The sequence below is a fragment of the Aythya marila genome, assembly GCF_965140915.1.
Source record: "Aythya marila genome assembly, chromosome: 2".
Classification (NCBI taxonomy): Eukaryota; Metazoa; Chordata; class Aves; order Anseriformes; family Anatidae; genus Aythya; species Aythya marila.
This window is the reverse complement of record NC_139043.1, coordinates 129,404,538-129,425,790: the sequence shown is the minus strand read 5'-3', so window position 1 is coordinate 129,425,790 and position 21,253 is coordinate 129,404,538. Positions and strand designations below refer to the sequence as shown.

Here is a 21,253-nt window from a genome sequence, read left to right as displayed (position 1 = left end):
GGATACTCAACTGGAAGCATTGTTCAGTAAAGGGTTTGGTCTGTGGCTCTCTGTATCCAAAGTAATCAAACCGCAGAGGAAACCAGAGGCAGCATATAGCCCAGGAATTCATCTCCGTGTTTGACATAAACACATACGTACCCCTCTCTGCCTGAGGGGGTATGTCCAGGGTCAGGGTGTGTTTAGTGGGAAGTTAGGTGAGGAGAAAGCAGCCCGTACCTCTGTTATTTTTGGAGTCCTCCAAGTGCTGCACATGGGGCTTTGTGAATGACCAGCTCCTTGGACACTGTACGGGGGACATGCTAGTGGCAGGAATGAAAGAAATGAGGACTGGCCTACGCAGGAAGTAAAGATCAAAATATCGGATGTAGAATTTAACTCAGCCATGGGTGTGTGGTATCTATTACTGTAAAGCAGTCTTTTATGCCGTGTTCTACCTGTAATTAACACATGGGTTATGTTCAGATGATCAGCTGATTTTACATGATCCACCACTGCATGAAATGAGCCCCACTTTGGCTTGACTGAGGGAGAGCCACTGTCTCTACTGTTGTAGACAAAAGTATAATTTCACAGTAGATGGGATGATGATCATACATTCCCCAGAAACTTTTAGGATGCTTGGATCTTTCTTTGTTCAGTACCTTTGTTTCAATGCTTATTTCATTAGTCCTGATGGACCAGAGGAAGTCTAGACCGCATTGTAGCTCAGGCCTCCTGTTATTTGCAAGTGGTATCAGACACTGTGAATGTTGGGGAACTGGCTCCACCATGTGGGCTATAGAAAGTGAACATTAGAAAATCTAGCAAGAAACTTTAAAGGACTTCTAAATAATGATGATAAGGAAGCACACTGTATAATTGAATAAAACACAGCAAAATTTTGCCACCCTTTGTCTAGGCTATTTGTTAGTGGTATAGTGGCTATGGGAGAGCTACATTCAGAAAAACAGGCTTTGGTAAGAGAGAAAATAGGGTAGAAAGTTAATACTGCATCAATGCTGAAAACCCATTCTCTTATATATATATATTAAGTGAGAGGTACATAAAGTATTCAGTTACTTCTTTGGTGTACCATATCCATAGCTGGATCTTCTCCAGACTGCCTGTTTTACTTGCTTTGACAGCTTCACATTGCCTCTGGAAATAACGCTTTCCCTGAGACCAAGTGGGTCACATCAGAGGAAGCAGCTCTGCCAAGAGGCCCACAGCACCCAGGAAGCCATACCAGTGAAGTCCTGCAGGGAGCGACAAGGCCAGTCACCAGAGGTGACCAAGGAAAGAGGCTACAAAGGGACTCACACAGAACTGTGTAGTATTTTTTGCAACCTAGCATATCATATGGACATTTCCTGACTCAGAGCAAGCCTGAAGGGAATACTTTCTTAATAATTTTGTTTGAGATGCTCACATTTCTATTCTGCCTTTAGTAGACCTGAATTTTGTCTGTTAAAAAACAAACAAACAAACAAAATCTATTCTACTTGATGTCACGAGCCTCACTTTTGGGGTTCTGAGCCTTTTGATGGTGCTCGAAGGAAAAGAGAGACAGTAGACCCTCCTTTTTCTAATTCCCAACACCTGCATTTGGTTACTCACCTCCACGATAGGGCCTGCAATGTCTGAGCAGTGCTGAATGTCAAGTGAGTCAGTGCTGGAGGCCAGAGCTGATGGCTTCATGAAAATGTTTCTGCAAACCAGTTCCAGTGGATAGGCTTTTGTGCAGCAAAGGTTACATAGCTTGCCTCTTTTTGGTAACAAATACAAGCAAGCAAATTACTGTGTCAAGGAGTAAAAGCCTGTATGTAAGTGGTTAATATAGAGTAGCTGATATTAATTATTAACCCAAACCTGTATGCAGGCTCTCACCTCATGGAAGGCAGTTTATCTGCTTTCACTTGCAAAAAATTACCATTGCTTAGCTACTCTGCAATGCTTTTCTGTTTAGAGGCTCTTCTCTTTCTCCTCTTCCATCTTCCTTCGCCACTTGTCTGCAGCCTACTGCGAATTCTGATAATGCTTAAACTTTTCAGCAATCTGAAAAGTTTCCCCTACTCTCCCCAGACTTTTTGTGAAACCTCCTTCCCTTGTAATTGTTCCCTTGTCATTATTGTTAATTCAACAGAATTAATCACAGGGTGGCACCGTTTTGCTTTCATGCCTGAGAACAATTGATGGAACTGCCACCTTCAGCGAAGGCAGCTTAATTTTGTAGATCACACAAACATGCAAGTTAGAAGGGGTCTCCAGAGGTGCTTTAGTCCAACCTCCTGCTCCCAGCAGGTCCAGTTAGAGCATGCTGCTCAACAGCATGTGCACTCAAGGTCTGAGCATCTCCAAATTCAGATGCCACTGCCCCTTTGGTTTATAGATGTAAATATTTGACCACCCTTGTGTTTTTGTTTTCTTTCTTTTTTTCTTCTTTTTCATTTTTTCTTTTTCTCTTTTCCTTTTCCTCCTTCTTCTTCTTCCTCTTCTTCTTCTTCTTCTTCTTCTTCTTCTTCTTCTTCTTCTTCTTCTTCTTCTTCTTCCTTTTTTTCTTTCTCTTCCTCCCTTCCTTCCTTCCTTCCTTCCTTCCTTCCTTCCTTCCTTCCTTCCTTCCTTCCTTCCTTCCTTCCTTCCTTCCTTCCTTCCTTCCTTCCTTCCTTCCTTCCTTCCTTCCTTCCTTTCTCTCTCTCTCTCTCTCCTTCTTCTTTCTTCCTTTCTTTTTCCCATTATATCTAAAAATTCCCCATGTCCCAGATTCTGCCACTTCTCATCTTCTTGCTGTACATTTTTGGGAAATGTCTAACTTTTCTTCCCTTTGCTCCAGATTATTTTAAGGTGTCTCCTTAACCTTCTCAAGTTGTAACAAACCCAGCTCTCTCAGCATCAGGATGCTCCAGCCCCCTGAACTGTCCTTCCATTGGACTCAGAACACTCTGTTGATGTCATCTCTTTATCTGGGAGTCAAAAACTGGACCCAGTACTCCAGAAGCAGCCTCCTAGCTGCTGAAGAGAAGGATTTAACCACTCCTCTCAACCTGCTGGCTATGCTCTTGCTAAAGCATTTTTGATTAGGGAATAACAAGTCTTTTCCTCATTTAAGTGCATAGACGTTTCTATTCAGTTAACTTGTCTTGACACAAATACTGAAATCTTGCCTTTTTGATATTAAAATCTCTGAGGATGCATTTTCATTTGTTCTTCTTTGTAATTTGAATAGAAGCAAATTGCAATAATCAATGCAAGATTAATTTAAATGACTAGCACATTTACTCACTGTAATTGCATAGAACATTATCTCCCGATGGATCCATGATGAACTGGTAAAGAAATCTGGCATGTGTTACATACAGGATTAAGTGGGTTCTGCATATTCATACAAGTATTTTGATGTCCAGTCCAAATTTAGAAAGACAAAAATTTCCATAACAGTAATCCTTTTGTATTATTATTATTTTTACTATCACAAGATCTCTATCTGCATTCTAATCTGAATTTTAATGAACATAAAACTTCACAGTCTTTCTGTCTCTCCCTCACAAATAACCCTAAACTGGTCCATTTCATTTTATTGCACTTTTTTTTGCAGATCATACTGATGATCTGTACAGAAGCCCTAAGCTGAAGACACTTTATAAAATGTATTCTTAAAGACAAGGTGAGTCAGATTTGTTCTGTAATTCATCATTAGCTGTACATGAGCTGTACTTCTTTATGGGAAAATGTTACAATATATTCTATTAAATTCTCATTTTTGGAAATAAAAATAATTCCTGAATGCATGCTTTATATTGCAATATATACAAAGATAAATGGGAGAATTAATGGAGAAGAAAGGCAAATAGATGAGGTGGAACACATACTATATAGATAAATTTGCTGGGGGACAAAAGGCCTCAGGAAGAACCAGATTGTTTTATTTTGTGAAACCGACAAAATGAACATTCTTTAACTCTGATTACTCAAAAGATAAACATGAGCAAGTGAACGCAGAACTCTCTATTAGAAATACAGTAAAAATAATACATACTCTTTTCATTTTGTAGTAGAAATGCATAACCATAACTGCTTGCATATCAACAGTCATACCAGGAATTTATGGTACAGTTTTGAATTTACAGCCAACTGAAAAACAGCCACAGCTTGTGGGAAATTATTTCAGCTAGTAAAAAAGCATTGAAACTGCAGGAATAAACTTTTAATTCTCTAGCAATTGCTCTTGTGAGGTGTGGGATGCTCCAAGGTCTTCAATGTCTCTCAAAACCTAATAGATGGCAACTTATTTCAGTAATTTCTTTGGACTGCTGAAATTAATGCATTACATACATAAAAGTAATCAAGGATTTAGTGCACCATACTGATTAGGATATTTTTTACACTTTTTAAAATTTATGTGTCCACAGTTTTTTTTTCTCTGTTTAAGATAGATGAGATAGCAGGATTGTAGTCCACAAAACATATTCTTATTTTGTTACCAATGTTATCAACGCCAAACTGTGCAATTCATCAAAGGGAGAAAGGCAATGGTACAACACTATGCACTCTTTATTCTTTGAGACAAATGCAAAAGTCTAAAGCATATTTGCAATAATGTTAGTAAATCTGAGGAGTAACCGTTTGAAGACAGAATAGAATGAGAGCAAATGCACGTGGGAATAACCTATATTTCAGGCAGGACTTCCCTGTATGCCAATATACAAAGCATGTATTTGCTGTTGGAGCCACAACTACTGTGCCAGTAGTTGATACACTTCTGTCTATTCTGCCACTCAAGAGCAGTAAAAGAAACACTTAACTAAAGTAAAGGACATCTGATGTGTGGGTAGCAACTGCATAGTGTCAGTGCAATTAATATATTATTTCACTTTAAAAAGTTTACTTCATGTGCTTAAGAAAGTATAAATGAATAAGGAAATTTCAGAATGATGTAACCACTTCAGCTAGTTGATGCATGTGCTTCTTCCAAGAAAACCAAAATTAATATTCAAGTTAGTGATATTCAAGATCATACATGAATGCATGAACTCGGGAAAAATATAAGAGAATATTTGAGTCCAGGCAAAAAATAAAAATAATAAAAATAAAAATAAAAATAAAAATAAAAATAAAAATAAAAATAAAAATAAAAGGCAAATGTGTTTTATCCGATGTCTCATGTTTTTGAGGATCTGTTTGACTGGATACACAGAAACCATGTTGAGATATTAAAATTAACTACAACAGATGAAAAGGTAGTTACTAGAAGGGCTGTCCATCCTTGTATTACAAGCAAATGCATGAAAGAAAACAGTAGCAAGGTTTTCTAGTAAGTTCTTGTTACTTTCCATCACCACTCAGCATTAACAATAAAACCAAAAAAAAAATCAGTTTCTTATGTAAGTCAGTTTATTGGTTCTTGGAAGACACAAAAGCCATTACTTTAAGTGCAGGCAACTAATCCTGTTTTATTGCCCCAATAATAAGAACTTAAAACATCACAGTCAATGCCTTTTAGGTAGAGAGACTCAAATTCTTGTCTCGGTTATTTATGTAGAAACTTTCTCAACACCAAGATCAACTGCTTAAGGATATGACAAGAAATTTTACATGTAAGACATAGTATAATAGAAAAAGTTGTTTATGAGCTTTCTATAGAAACATTTTTATGTGTTGAGATGTACAGACTCAGAAGTTTAAAGATCCAAGAGACCCCTAAAATTAATGCTGTTGCAAGTGCTGCACTCCTAAAATCAAAAGCTGATCTTCTGATAAGCCAATGCCAAACATTTGTAAACAGGATTCAATTAATACTTCAGTTTCTGCTGACAGGTACTTGTTTCTTAAAATAAAATTGCTTCATACTAAGCAAAACAAGCTTCTAATAAACTGAAACATTAATTCTCAATGAGAATTCAGAAATTATTTGAAAAATTCTAAGTGAGTATAAAGGATCGAAATCCACCTTCCCTGAATTCTCACTGAATTGTGATAGTAATAACAGCAGAATTTAGTCAGTATTGCCTATTCCTTACTTCACCGCTGGAGCACATTTTTTCTAGCAAAGATGAAAGGTGAAATAGTGAAGGGTGACTGGAAAATGCCTCTTCTAGCCACTTGTACCCCTGATTTTTTCAAGTTTTGACATATTCCTTATGTATGTCACTGTGAACATGTTTGTTGCAGATCTCCAGAGCTATCTCTGCCACCTATTCATGAGTTAAAGGAAGATAATCCCCAAACTTAAATATCAGGAGACTTTACCTGCCATGACTTTGACTACCCAGTCTCCTGATTGGTACCACCCTGAGAAGTCATCCCAATGGTGAATATTAAGATATTTACTCACATATTCTGCATGTGGGATTAACCTAGGTGGTATTTGTGTTACACTGTTTGGGGAGCATGCCAAAACGATAGCATTTTAGCATTGTGAAGGACAGAAGAAGATGTTTCTGTCTGCCAGTCATTCTTTGCTCAGATCGTATGTGCCATCTGAACTGCCTCCCTAGAAAGTGACAGTGCTAAAGAGACTTCACTTAGAGCCTCCAACTATGCAGAGTCACAGTAAACAAACACTTAGGAGACTTAATCTGGATTTTTTTAGTAGCAGGGAAGGCAAATGACATGAGTCATCAGCAAAGACCCTCTCCATATGCAACAAAATCCCTAATAGGTGAAATCATTAATATGTAGACTAAGATGCCAAAAAAAAATAAAAATGGGCAGAGGATCAAAGATAAAATCCATCATCCTGAGAGGTAACAGTAGAGCAGCAGGAGGAAGGCACTTCACCCCCCAGCAATCCTAAAGCTGCTGTACTAAATACAAGGCAACCTGATACCAGCAATGCTCTAGGGCTGGATGGGTGAAGTAACAGTAGCAGTGAATCAAGGAAAGATCAATGGGCAGCTGCAGGACATGGCAAAGACAGCAAATGCTGCAATGACAGCAAGGTATGTCTTTTTGTCTTCACACACAAAAGCCAAACATGCCTGATTGTATCCCCAGAATCCTGGACAACAAACTATGAACAAGAGAGGAAAAGAAAAATGTGGTACGTTAAAGAGGAGTTTATTCTTTGGATGTTTGCACAATATGGGACATCTGAGGAAGATATCTATTAAAGATGCTGTAGGAGCAGGCATTTTAGCTCCTGCTCATGCACTGTTTGACCCATTGTTATTCCTGCTTTCCTGAGCTACTGGTTCATTTTTCTGCCTTTACTACATTTCCTTTGAAATTCATTTTAAATATTGGGACTGAGCCCATTTTTCTTCCAAGACCACATGACAGAAGTGACACTATCACAAATGCTAAAACATTTGTGGTCAAGGAATACATGTGTCTCACATTTCCTCCATAAGGTTAGTGATTGCATAGAGTATCTTCTGCTTTAAAAATCAGATTCAGTTTTACCACTCAGAACGTTAAGCTGAGAAACACAGATCTTGATCCAGAGGAAAAGCAGTAGAGAGCAAAAACTAACTATGCTTTAGAATGCAGGGCTTTTCTCAACTCAGGCTCCACAGAGCTTTACTTGAACGAGGCTCTCACCACCCTGCCCTTCACAGGCTGAGGTGGGCGCCAGTTATCAACCAGTGGGTTCATGGCTTCGTTCTCACCATTCTTGGAAAGGCTACGGAGCTTTGCCATCTGCAAGGAAGAAAAATAAAAGGTGGCCACGTAAATTCATCTGGAAACAGCACCTTGATGCCTAGAACAAACACTGAGACAGATGAGGAATTTGATTGTACAACCAATACATTAATTTGTATTATCATTAGGATTTACAGGTTCTAGCTAGTTTGGTTCTTCTCACTTACAATTTTTAGGATGTCAGTAGTTTTCCTGGACCAATAGTTTATTAAACCTGCTAGACATTACTCTTACTTGCCACTAGATACTGAAGTACAAAGAATGAACTGAGCCTGCTGAGAGGACCAACTTTTGTGCCTCTGGGGCAATTCTGCCTGCACTGGTCTTCAGGATCCCACAAACACTCCTGCTGAAGCTATTCCAGATCATGTCTAGGAAGACAGCCCAATTCTCAAGGCCAGCTCTGCAGTTCAATTCAGCTTAACTCTTTTTGAAGCCAATTTCTCACAGCCTTCGGCTAAAGCTCTCTTTATCAAAACATGCAAGGTAAAATATGGCTTGCAAATTATTACACTGACATGGTGCACAACTGTTGAGAACTGTTAAAGGAGTAGCAGAACTAGCTGGAGTTTACCTGGTCAGGGCTGACTTCAATGGGCTCCCTCAAGAGAATCCAAGTGATACACTCCTCACAGGGGGGTGTTGTGAATGAACCATGGTAGGTCCAGTAGTCCCGAGATTTGGGGAAAAGAATTGATGGATCAAAGTGCTGAAAAGGAGCCTCTTTCCCCTTAAAAAACAAAACAAAACAAAACAAAACAAAACAAAACATGAAAAATCAATTAAGTAATTCTAGGCATATACAGCATGAAAGACACCAGCATCAATGTTATAGGGGAAGTAGTTAAATATAAAGATTAATGCAAGAGATCAACCTCCTTTTTGTCTCGTTAAGTATCTGCCCTGAAATTAGTAACTGAAATTTTGACTCCATTAATAAATTAAGAGAAATTGCAGCCTGAATTGTACAGGACCAAAGCAAATTCATTTCTATATTTTTCTATTCCCCATGCCCTCAAAACTAATTACTGATTATCAAAATTTGTTTTATTTGGGGTCATTTGGGATAAAAGTTAGGGCACTGTAGGTTCTGGTACCATTTTTATCCAATAGAACAGTGGCCAAGTGTTTATCTAAGATTCATTCTTCTTCTCTATCTCAAGGAATTTAAATCTGTATCTTTCTTCCCCTGAAACTGTTCTCTACTTACATTGCTATGGTGACACTTTTAATCTTTTTATTGGCACTGTTACACAAAGCAAGAAACTGAAATACTCCCTGGAAGGGTACAGGACCTTGAATGCCTTTTTACTAAAGGTGAGCATCACCAGACAAGGAAGAACAGCAGACACCAGACAACATTTCCTGTTTTCTTTTCTACTAAAGGGCATACTTGAGTATCTCAACAGCAGTGTAATGAGATTTTCTTGTCTCCCCTGCAGGTGACCAAGAACTAAACAAGAAAGTTTAGTTCTCTACTGGTATTTAGGAAGCAATTCTGGAAAGCAAAATCTGTTCTTCCAAATTGCTGCTCTTCTAATAGAGAATCTTCTGTAGACAGAAACAGAGAACTACCCTACAAAGTGTAATGGGAGGAACTGAAACCTTTTCCACACATCCTTGCACAAAATACCACCAGAAGGAATAGCATCAAGATTCCAAATGTCTTCCTGACAAAATTATTCTGTAAATTCTGAAAATGAGTTTGCAAATAGCTTCAAACAAAACTGTGCTTTTTCAGTAAATACAGTACAGTGGCCAAAAAGCTACTCTTTCTGTAACGCATCACAGTGACTGAGACTGCACGTGAGATAAATACACTGATGATACCATCCATTAATCTGTCCTGAAAAATAACAGTCTCGGTTAAATGTATGTTATGACAGGAACAGAAAGTTTAAGAAATAAAATACAAGATCTGTATGATTGCACATGGCCTATCTTTCTCTGCTTTTCCCAGAACCAAAACAAACAGTATCTGTAGGAAATCAGATTTCTTCTATTTTTTCATTTTTGTAGTTAGAAGTCATAAATTCTGCCCACAAGGCAGTCCTGAATATGATGTAATGGGGTGGTTATCACTACCACCTAGTCATAATTATATGAGACACAGTGTTTCAAAGGGCAATTTATAAACTTTTTTCAACTGTAGCAAAGCTCTTCTGCATGTAAATAGCAAAAAAGGGACAAAAGGGTTACAAGAGGAAGCTCAAACTATATTAAGATTGATATCATTGACAAAGTAGGTGGCATAAAATTGACCTTCAATTCCCTCAGCAGAAAGAAATGAAATGTAATGAAAGCTAAGAAAAGCTAAGCTAAGGTTGAAACATTAAAATTAACAAGACTGAGTGAGGAGATAACAGATTTTAGACTCAGACCTTCACATCAATGGCAGTAAGTATTTACAAACTTACATGTTTTAAGTATATATATACTTAAAGTAAATGAAAGAAATTCTGCTAAATTTGCAAGAAAATGTTTATAAACTTTGTAAAATCGAGTCCTAGTGATCTGGTGATATGTTCAATATCATACATAAAAATGAGTTTTAGCATCATTAGATAGAATCATAAGGCTTTTCATGAAGTGGAATGGTAAGGTAGGCCTAGGAGATAAGTTTATGTTAAATAATGATGTTAAGAAGTAGCATCATAATTCTCTGCAAATAAACTCCCTTCTGCAGTTTAATGTATGTAATAGGTATGGACTTATGTCCTTAGATAAGCATTTTGTCCTCTGGCCTCAAATTCAAAAAGCTTTTAATTTCTTCTTGGTGTTTGTACACTAGCTTATTTACACACAGCAGTGCCAATAAGATTATCAGCTATGCATGCAAGGACTGACAAAATATCATCCTCAGCATGAATAATTACAGAAGTGAAAAGTTAGATGCTTACTTCGATAAAAAAAAAAGAAGTGTCTTGCTTCACAGTCCACTCTATCACCTCCAGTGCTAATGTTAGGTACCAGAATGATGCCAAAAAGAATGAATCTCAACTTCTAATTTCTACTCCTGATGCTTTTCAACTACATTTTATCACAAAAAAAAAAAAAAAAGAGAGAGTGAGAGAGAGCAAGTTTTGATACCTTGGTTTTAATGTTATCTATTTCTTCAAGAATTCTCTTCATTTCTGGTTTGGGAGTTTTTCCAACCTGTAATGCAAAGCACAAGTATTGTATATTTTTATCATGCTCCACAGTATGTAGATGTATATCACATCCATCAAGTTAGGCAGCAGTACCTTTGCAGTCCCAAGTTTAATTATTTAATTAAAAAGGCATCCATGTGGATTCCAACTCTGTGTGCTTATTGGCAGGGTCCACCGGGCATGAACCTACGGACAACACCCTCAGAGCATCCAAATCAGACTGGCACAAAACTATGTCTGTTAAAACAATGTCCAGAATAGAAGACTCTGATGCTAACAGAAAACTGGCTTTGTAATTCAAAAGTGTGCTGTAAGACTCCACAAGACAGCTCCCACTGTCTGAGCAACAAACTGTACATGCAGTGTCATCTAGACCCTGCAGGGTCCAGCCCTTGGCTCCTGGTTTGGAAGCAACCCACAATTTCTGTGAGATGTATGGGCACTCAGGAAAGTGCTGGTAATGAAGATACAGGGCTCTCACAGACACAGAATATCCTGCAGCACATATGCAGTCAGATCAGACCTGATGTAAGACATGTGATGAGAATAATGTCATGAACCCCTAAAGCTCTGGAATCACTCTATTGCTTGTGTTCATGACGTTCAGCACCACCAAAAGCTTTGACATGGCTCTGCATCTGAGAGTAAAGACAGTATGCATAAAACATGTTTTTAATGACGTTTTTTTACCAAAAAGATTAAATTCCACTATTCAGGAGATAATTCAATCTCTGTTCTAGCAATACTCAAAATCCAGTCATGAAACAAGACAAACCCAGAGCAGAACAATGACTCATGTCAAAGAGCAAGAAAAAAATGAAAGGCCAACGAAGACAGAGTGATACTACTTTCTTTTGTAGACTTTTTAGCTGACCTTAGCATGATCAATAGGAACATAATGTTATACTTTGTAAGTTGTGCTTTACAAGACAAAATTTTAATCCAGAATAGATGAAAAAAGACGACAAAGGAAAAATAATCAAAGGACATTGTCTAGCGGAATGTGTCCCTGCTCATGTCAGGGGGGTTGGAACTAGATGATCTTTTAGGTCCCTTCCAAACCACTGAGATTCTACATAGTCATAGGGGAGAATCTGTACAGGTGCTGAAATTCTATCACTATCAGTTTAAAATAACTACAAGAAAAAAGGCCAGGCTGGTTCACGGTATAACAGAATTAAAATGGCATTGGATTTAGTCTGTCCAAGGGCACTGTGGCAAAATTAATTATATCCCTTTGCTACATTTGTATGAATGCAAATTAGCATTGATTAGGCAATAAAAGGGGACATATTCTCTGACACTGTGCTCAACCTGGAGATCACACCTGTGGGTACAATGAGAACAACATATTTGAAGTTTGCATAATTTATCCTACTTGGTTGTTTGCATGTAAGTGCACATACAGGTTTGACACGAGGATTGATTTCTGTCTATAAAAAGATCAATTGCAAAATATCAGTATTGTAATATTTTTTATTAACCTGCTTTATTTCAAGGTTAAGATGTTCAGTGAGCTCCTTTTACTGTCAGTTCTTTCAAGTATTTAGTCTTTTGGAGTAGGTTTCTTGAACTCTCTTTTTTTCTCAGCTCATGTAGGGATCATCAAGAGATCAAGGGAGTGAATCAGTCAACATAATCCTGCTGACAGGTAGATATAATAATACCTGTTAGCAGATAAAGGGCAGGAGGAAACACTCCTATACAGAGAGTCCTTCTCACTCAGTACACATCACAGCACAGAGCTGACATAGGGCCCAAGGACATATGTGACTTCAGTCTGTGCATCACTTTGACTGTTTTCCTGTAAAATGATATAGTATAGGGAAAAATAAAGGTAAAATATGGTAAATACAGAAAATATATGAAAACTGAATGTTTGCCACTTACTTTCAGAAAAATGCCCACAACAGCCACACCATCAGGTTGTTTCAAAGCTCCAGCAAAATTGCCATGTTTTGGATTCCAGTGTACCATGTGTAACTAAAAATCAATAAAATTTCAGTTATAAATGCGAGAAATTGCCAATGGTGCAGTCTTCCAATCTCTTACATTATATTAAGAAATTTCCACTAGACAGCAAGTAAAGGAATGGACATGAAAAAGGAAACTACACATAAGTATCTCCAGTTCATGTTCCCACGCTTCCACGTGCTCACACTTTCTATACACAACACTTTAGATATGATTGAAGCATAAAGGAAAGAAAATGGAGTTTACCACACGTCTTTTACAAATTCATCAGACAATTCAGCTATACACAGTTCAACCCAAGCATGTGACATGCACACATGCAGTGCATATAGCACCTACTGACATGCACTTCACTCAAGTAGATCTTCAGGTTATGCAGATAATCAGCTCTGGGATTTACACTGGGTTTTATCTAGTACATTTGTTATTGTTTTTTATTTCTTACAGTTCTCTGCACATCATACTGGAGAGGAGTAGAGATTGTAACCTGGGGGTTCCTTCATATTTCTGCTTTCAACAATGCTTATTTTCAGGATATATTTTAAGTTTTCTATCTCCTTCCAGAAAAATATCCTGTAAATAGCTAGAAGTGCTGCAGTGTCTCAAAATAAGCAGTGTCTGGACCATGGTACCATACAAAACAATAGGAGTCTGGTGAATATTTTGAATGCAAATTCTTAACTTTTTTTTTAAACTATTTTATTTTTTAAATAACAACAAAATAACTTTTCCTGAATACAAACTTGTGTAATGCTGTTTCTTTTCCCTTATGAATAAAGATATAATTGCTAAGGATAACAGTAGAGTAGCCATGTTATCTTTGGCCACATTTTGGCAAAATGTCATGCATTCCAGGCATTCTTCTCTTGTCTATAAATACCCAAATACTGAAAAAAAAAAAAAAAAAAAAAAAGGCAGAGTAAGAAGTCTGTGCTTGAACTAACCAAAAAGTAGCTTGAGGAAGCAGAATTTGTCTGTAGTCAGTCACAGAAAGTAGAATACTAATGCAATTTGGCTGTGCCTAAAGAATGTGAGGGAAAAAAAAAAAAAAAAAAAAAAAAAAACATCACCCACAGTCAGTTCTGCAATGTATGTGCATCCTGACCCTGTAAAATATCTACCAGAATTTTCTCATATGATGGGTGGGCAGAACCCCTGTAAGCTCTGCACCTCAAGGATATAGGTGATTTACAGTTGTAAAACACTTTTTTCTACTCATAATGCTTCATGAAACTAAATTAGTAATTCAAGTTATGCCACAAATTATTAACAGCCAACAAAGCATCAGCAGAAAACAGAGCTTTCTATTTGGAAATAATACATCACTTTGCCTCAAGGATTTTTAAAACGTTCTACAAATACAGCAAAAACTCATTCAATGAGGCAAGTTTCATGTTAGTATTTGCAAAGATATGTTTGTTGTCTGATGCAGCATATTCCACTGCAAAGTGATGAATATTTACAAGTTTCACAGACAGAGTTTAGAGAAAAAAATAAAGAGATTTTAGAGAAAAAATAAATGCTCGTAAAAGCGAGAATGGTTAATCTGTTCAGATGCACAACCAAATTCCAGTTAGTATTGAACACCACTGTTAAAACTCAGTCCTACCTCTGCTGCATATTTCACCCCATCTATAACATGCTCAGAGCCATGGTCATCAGAGGAACCCCAGTGCAAGTGCAGCTGGCGCAGCCTGTATGCTCCTGTGAGCGGCCCACCTCTCAGCACTGCAATTGATAATCTGCATCAATGCCAGCCTACAAACTAGTCTGTAAGCAAACTATGGTTACAGCATGGTTGGGTGCTTCTAAAAAGAAAAAATGTTCCTAGGCACATAATGCTTACCACACATCAGCAATTTGCATAAACCCTGACTCTCAAAACACCACTCCTGTTCTTCTTGTTAGGTTTGGGGACTTTTTTTTCAGCAGGGACAGCCTAGAGGATAAGCTCTCAAATGTATTTTTTCATTCATTACCTAAGGCAGGAATGAGACGTGTTTCCTTACACAGAAAGCTGATAATGCAGTTCACAACTGCAGTGCCAGAAGACCTTGCTTAAATAGCATTCAAGTTTGAACTTCTAACAATAGCTTTGAAGTTCAAAGTTAACATATTTAAAACCTCTTGTACCCAATGGTGTCAAATTAATTCTTGATATCATGTGTTTTGGAATACCTACAGATAAAAGACGTGCTAAACACATAACAGAAGGTTCAATTTTGCAGTTTCTCTTTTAAGTTGGTATCTGTCATAGCCATTGACAGAGGGCAGAGAGGCAGAAACAAAGCACTGCCTCAGGTTTTAGGCATGCCTTCCTCTTACTTTTTTGAGTTGAATATATAAGCAGATCATCCTAACTAAATCAATACTGTATAGAGCCCTCAGTAGAAGATATATCACTTTATTCTTGTTTTACTTTTGAATATAGGAAAAATGGCATAGACTCTGCGGCCCAAATTCTTGATAGTATTTGCTTGCCCTTTTACACGGCAGTTTGCACAAGGAACGAACTTTCCTTTAAGAGCTGAATTTGCGTTCAACCTACATTTACAAGCTAAATCAGTATCAGAGTTAGAAACTCATTTTTCAGTGGTTTCTTACTAATGGCACTTCTGAGAAATCAAATACTGTGTAGCACTTGGAAACGGCACTCCATAACGGTCCAGGTATCTCCAGCATAAACAGAAACCTTTCTAACTTAAAAGATTTTTCCATGAGATTAGACCAAAAAAAAGTGTTTCTGAAATTCTTTTTCCTTTGGTTCTTTAGAGCTGTTAAACATTGTATTTTATTCCAACAGGCAAATAACGCAGCAGCCTGCAGAAAATTGGGAGCAGGGAGTTCACATTGTGTGTCCAAAGAAGCAAGAGACATACTGGGGAGGGAAAATGATTTACAGGAAGGGCTACAGCTGTCTTGACCGTATCAGGGTCTATCTCCAACACAATTCCCTGGGCAGACACCTTCTTGAGCAGCCTCTTTCTAAAGATTTCTGCCTTCAGGAATCTGCAAAGAAGACACATCAGATCCATCCAGAAAGGTTCATAATCAATTTAATTCTTTATATGCTTTTAAGTCATGGGATTGATTTTATGCAGTGCTTGTGGACAAGAATTCCATGTTAAAACAGAAGTGTAATTTATTATTTTTCTAAGGCTTCTATATAGAAGCAGCAGTAATTGGTATTAAAGCACAAAAACATAAAGAGATGGTACTTGTCCGAAATAGTTTAGATTCTATCTCTGAGATGTGAAACAGTAACACGTAGCTATAATTGTAAATGGAGGAATCGAAGGAAACAATGAGCTCATCAGAATACGCAGGAGTGATTTTAACCTTTCAATATACCATTGATGTATATCATTAATTATACAGCTTCCTAAGAACAGAATCACAATAAAAATGCCATCAAAGCTGATGCAAAAAATAAAAATAAAAAAAGGAAAGTTATGGTTTTCCATTAATTAGATTGTTTTCCTTCTTGTTAGAAGGAATTCAATATCAATATTGCATACTCTTGAGATGTTTTCACATTATATGGTATGTGAATTTACTTTTAACTTTAACTGCTGATGCCTGTTTGTATTCAGAACCATAAGCTAATACACCTCTGGAATCCAGTTTTGAAAAATTTAACTTGAGATGCAAGACTGATCTCTCAACTAAATAGCAAAGCCATTTCACGGCTTTTCTGAAGTGACTTCTACAAAGCAGAGGGAAAAGAATCATTATCAGATGTCAAAGGTTGAGTCAAAAGAATCTAAACATTTCCAGAACTTGCTGAACAGTTTTGGGATTACCACTCAAAGTAGATAGTCGCAATTATTAAGCTATGTAGTCTGCATGCAGCATACTTATTGTAGGTGTAATGCTTCTGCAGCACTTTATAGGTGCTGCAGAATATGTACTGAATATTACTGCATGAATATGCAGTAATGATAACTGTCAGGATTTTCATTTAATTGTAGATTTTTTTTTCCCTTTTGAACATACAGTTGTAGTTCTGCTGTTTACACAGTTAAAAATTCCATCTTTGGCATTTTGCTTAAGCAGGCATTTCAGGCTTTGGGCTCTGTTTACCTGCTTTGTTCTATTAAAAATAACATTGCCATGCTTGTTTTCAGGTAATACTACTCTAGTTCACATAGCTTCAATGACTGTCACTGTTGAAAAAAGTATGACCATGACCATCAAGAAAAGACAAAAAAAATGTCCTATGCAGCGAGAGGTGCTGTAACAAGTTGTTTTTAATTGGTTGTTTCCTTTTGCATTCAAGGAAGTAAGTCTTTACAAATTCTTATGGGAAATGGTAACAGCATTTGTGATTTGACTACATCCATTTCTCCAACCTGGAAAAGTCAGTAAAACCTCAGTTTTGGGTAGCTGCTCATACCAAAACGATGTAGGTAACTTTTGCCAAGAAAAGTTATAGATTCAAAGGCTGATTTTTGTGATGTAATGTCAATATAAGTAGAAGAGATATCTGCAGAATTAGAAAAAATAGCCAGGACAAGCATGTAGAAGTTTCCCTGTTATACCTAAGACACAAAATGAGTGTGGATTGGATACCTTCCCTGGAAAGAATAACCGTAGTGTCCAAGCGTTCAAATATATTCAAAAATATTCAAATCTGAAATAGCCACATGGCTAAACAGACTAACAGGCTAACCTGTCTGCTGAGGATGTGAAGCAAACTGACAAAATCTAGATCAATGCCTGTGACAACATGCAAGTTTTGTGCTTATGAAGTGTCTACGACAGCATATTAAACCTTCCTGGATAAAATTCACTCATTTGACACAACACCTGAGGACTTGGTGTCCATGTAGAAAGTTACTTTTGGGAAGTACTAGCCGTAATACCTGGCTGCTACTCAGTCTCCCTTCTCCACTGTGTGACAGGGGTGTCCATGCAGCTGCAGCCTCCCTGCCCAACCTGTGCTCAACCTATAAAAGGCAGGGTGCACTGAAATAAACTCTGGACCACCTCTCACCTACCCAAATAACTTCCTCCGTGTGGGCTAGCTACAATGGGATGTGTTTTGATTTCAAGCACTATGTAAGCTTTAACTCCTGACAACCCCCAAAAGCCAAAACAAAAGCTGACCTGATCTATCAAAACTGTCATCAAAGACAACTCTGCAGGTCCGCCCGTTGTTCAGGATGGTTTTGGCTGCTCCGGGGTCGTAACTGGCATGCCAAGGCGCCAGTGAAGAGTCATGCCGCACATCTTTACTGTTGATTTCGATGGGCGACTGCTTGTCTCCTTTGGCCATCGGGTAGTTTTCATGCCAGCGCTCGGGTCCTGGGTGGAAACGCAAGGGCAGGTCACCAACACCTCCCAGCCAGACCCCGGCTCTCAGCAGAGCGATGACCCCCAGCCCCGGGGCTGCCCTCTGGGCTCCCCCCGGGCATTTCAACCCGAGGGAGACCCCGCTCCCCCTCTCACCGTTGTCGCTGTCGTAACCCCACACAGACTGTGCCATGGTGTCGCTGTCTGTCCTATGCCTCGCCCCCCCCAGCGGCGCTGGCGGCACGGTGGTCCCGTCTCGCCCTCCCCGGGGTCTTTTTATAGACGGCAGCGGCTTCATGGCCCCCACGCCCCCTCCGAGACGGGCAGGACTGGGATGGGCTGGGGGCGGTGCGGGGAGAGCGGCGCTGACTCGGCGGTACCCGGGGCTGTGTCCTTCGTCCCCGAACCCATCCACAAGCAGGGGTTTAAACGCTATTTTCGTCCCCCTTCGCAAGGCAGAGGGATGGCGGCGGCGCCCAGCGAGTCCTCTGGGACTCCGGTGCACAGCGCGCACCGCTCCGCCAGACCTGAGGGGGATGCATCGCCCTGACGGGGGGAGACAGCGGCGGGCGGTGGGGCTGGGGTGGGAAGCCACTGATGTGGGCTTGGGCGAGCTGCCGGCGTGGGCACACCTCAGGGCTTCCTCTCAAACTGGTTTCACACATGCTCCCATATTAACAACCCCAAAAGATGCAATTATATGCCTGAAGGGATGTATCATAGTCAGAGAAAAGCCATGTCATTATGCAAAGCTAGCCTTTGTCAGCTGCAAAATAAACCTATTCCTTACAGTTTGGTCAAATTCGAGTTTGATTTTGTCCATTTGATTCTCATGTACACAGGGAGCCTTACACCAGGCAGGGTGCAAGACCATGCGTTTGCTGGCTGCTGAGCCCACGGGTGGCTCAGGCATGCAGGGCCTACTAAAAGGTAGGAAATTAGAGGCAAATTAGGTTGGAAATTAGAAGACACTTCTCAGGAAGAGTAGTCAAATATTGGAACAGGTTGCTCAGGGAGGTGGTGGAGTCACTGTCCCTGGGGGTGTTCAAGGAAAGGTTGGACATGGTGCTTAGGGACATGATTTAGTGGGTGACATTGGTAGTAGGGGGATAGTTGGACCAAGTGATGTTGGAGGTCTTTTCCAACCTTAATGATTCTGTGATTCTATGATTCTATAGAAAGGTGCACACTCAAAGGCCAATCCTCCATTCTCCACAGCTATTACCCTCTGCTAACACTGGCAACAAGGAGCATTGGTGAGGCCTAACGGGCTGAAATTCAGCCCGAGTATCTCATAGACTATCACTAAGCATTGGGACAAATCAGAATCGAGGCTGCGTATTTCAGCCTCTAAATGAAAGCAAGCATTTGCCACATTAGGCAACTTGGCAATCTATATTTTGGTCAGGAAAACAGCTGTTTTTCAGATGATGGAGAGTTAGTGATCTTTATGGTGATAGTTGGCTTTCTCCCTACATTTTTGTTGAATGCTCAAAGGTTTTCTTTCAAATGCCACCTTGACTACAATCTCCCATGACTTTGTCACTCTGTGTTAGCAGTACCGCAACCATATCAGTCTCCTGCTAAATAGTATCTCAAACTGCATACCTCAAGCTAAATAATAACTCAAGCTAAATGTTTGGGGGTCTGCCAAGAGGTGTTGCACACCACGGAGATTTCCAACATAGTTTCAGGGAGGTTGCCCAAATGCAGCATGTGCCCATCAGCACTGGAAAGTAGAATGAACATAAAAAAAATCAGCTTAGAGATGGCAAAAATTGTAAAACCCTTGTATTGGTGAGGTACAGGGAAGCACTTGAGAAGCTACATTATACAGAACATAAAGTTAATTTGGTCATATTTTACATCCCACAACCACCTAGAGGATAAGGTCTCCACATATAACTGACTTACATTGCTGGGTTACTAAATAGCTAAATTTGGACTTGTTCAGGGTAACTACAATGATTTATTTAAACTTAATTAGTGTCGTGGTTCCGCTCGAGTGGGCAGCCGAGCTCCACCACAGCCAAAGAGGAATGGGGAGAAAATATGTGAAAAGGGCTCAAGGATTGAGATAAGGATGAGAAAATCACGCAATAATTATTGTAACGGGCAAAACAGACTCGGCATAAGGAGATAGTAAGATTTATTGCCTACAACTAACAAGCGAGAGAAGTGAGAAAACAAAGGAAAAAAAAAACAAAAGCACCTTCCCCCCCATCCACCCTCTTCCACCTCCTCCCCCCGAGCGGCGCAGGGGAACGGGGAATGGGGGTTATGGTCAGTCTACAGCACTTCTTCTCTGCCGCTCCTTCTCGGTCACTCTCGTCCCCTGTGCTGTGGGGTCCCACCCACGGGATGCAGTCCTTGATGAACTGATCCGGCGTGGGCTTCCCACAGGCAGCAGCTCTTCCAGAACTGCTCCAGATATGGGTCCGTACCACGGGGTCCATCCCTCAGGAGAAAACTGCTCCAACCTGGCTCCCCTACGGGCAGCAGCTCCTGCCAGATCACCTGCTCCTGTGTGGGCTCCTCTCCACGGGCTACAGGTCCGGCCCGGAATCTGCTCCGGCAGGGGTCTTCCACAGGCGGCAGCCTCCGTCGGTGCAGGGCCACCTGCTCCACCGTGGTCTCCTCCACGGGCTGCAGCATGGAACCCTGCTCCACCGTGGTACTCCATGGGCTGCAGGGGGACATCCTGCTTCACCATGGTCCTCACCACAGGCCGCAGGGGACTTCTGCTCCGGCGCCTGGAGCACCTCTCCCCCTCCTTCTACACTGACCTTGGTGCAAGGCTGTTCTCTCACTCCTTTGACTCTCCCGGCTGCTGTGTGGCGCAGCGTTTTTTCCCTGTCTTAAATATGCTCTCACAGAGGCGCAAAACAACATCGCTTATTGGCTGGGATCTGGAAAACAATGGGGCCCTTCCCAAACATGGGGCAGCTTCTAGATCTTTCTAACAGAAACCACCCCTATGGCTCCCTGCTACCAAAACCTTGCCACGTAAACCCACTACAATTAGTAAATTCTTCTTGCTCTGAGGTTAATCATAAGTTGATATCCCCTGTTTGAGAGGAAGGTAGGACAAGATCTCTTCTCTTAGGAATCTGCTTCTGAGAAGATTCATGTAGACCTTTATATACTCTCTATGTATCTTTAGAGAAGATTAAAAATCTTGTGAAATCTTAGAAGCTTATACAGTATTATAA

The 21,253-nt window shown here is 39.8% G+C and overlaps 1 protein-coding gene across 1 annotated transcript; it reads right to left on the bottom strand.

The window, feature by feature from the left end:
• Positions 1-7,497: 7,497 nt before the first annotated feature.
• CA3 (carbonic anhydrase 3) lies at positions 7,498-18,234 on the bottom strand (the record flags this gene model as incomplete). The annotated part of the gene is made up of 7 exons (XM_082752345.1): positions 7,498-7,617; positions 8,195-8,350; positions 10,711-10,776; positions 12,663-12,755; positions 14,356-14,474; positions 17,856-18,053; positions 18,198-18,234. The coding sequence occupies 7 exons, from the start codon at positions 18,232-18,234 to the stop codon at positions 7,498-7,500; spliced, it is 789 nt and encodes a 262-aa protein (XP_082608471.1).
• Positions 18,235-21,253: the final 3,019 nt, after the last annotated feature.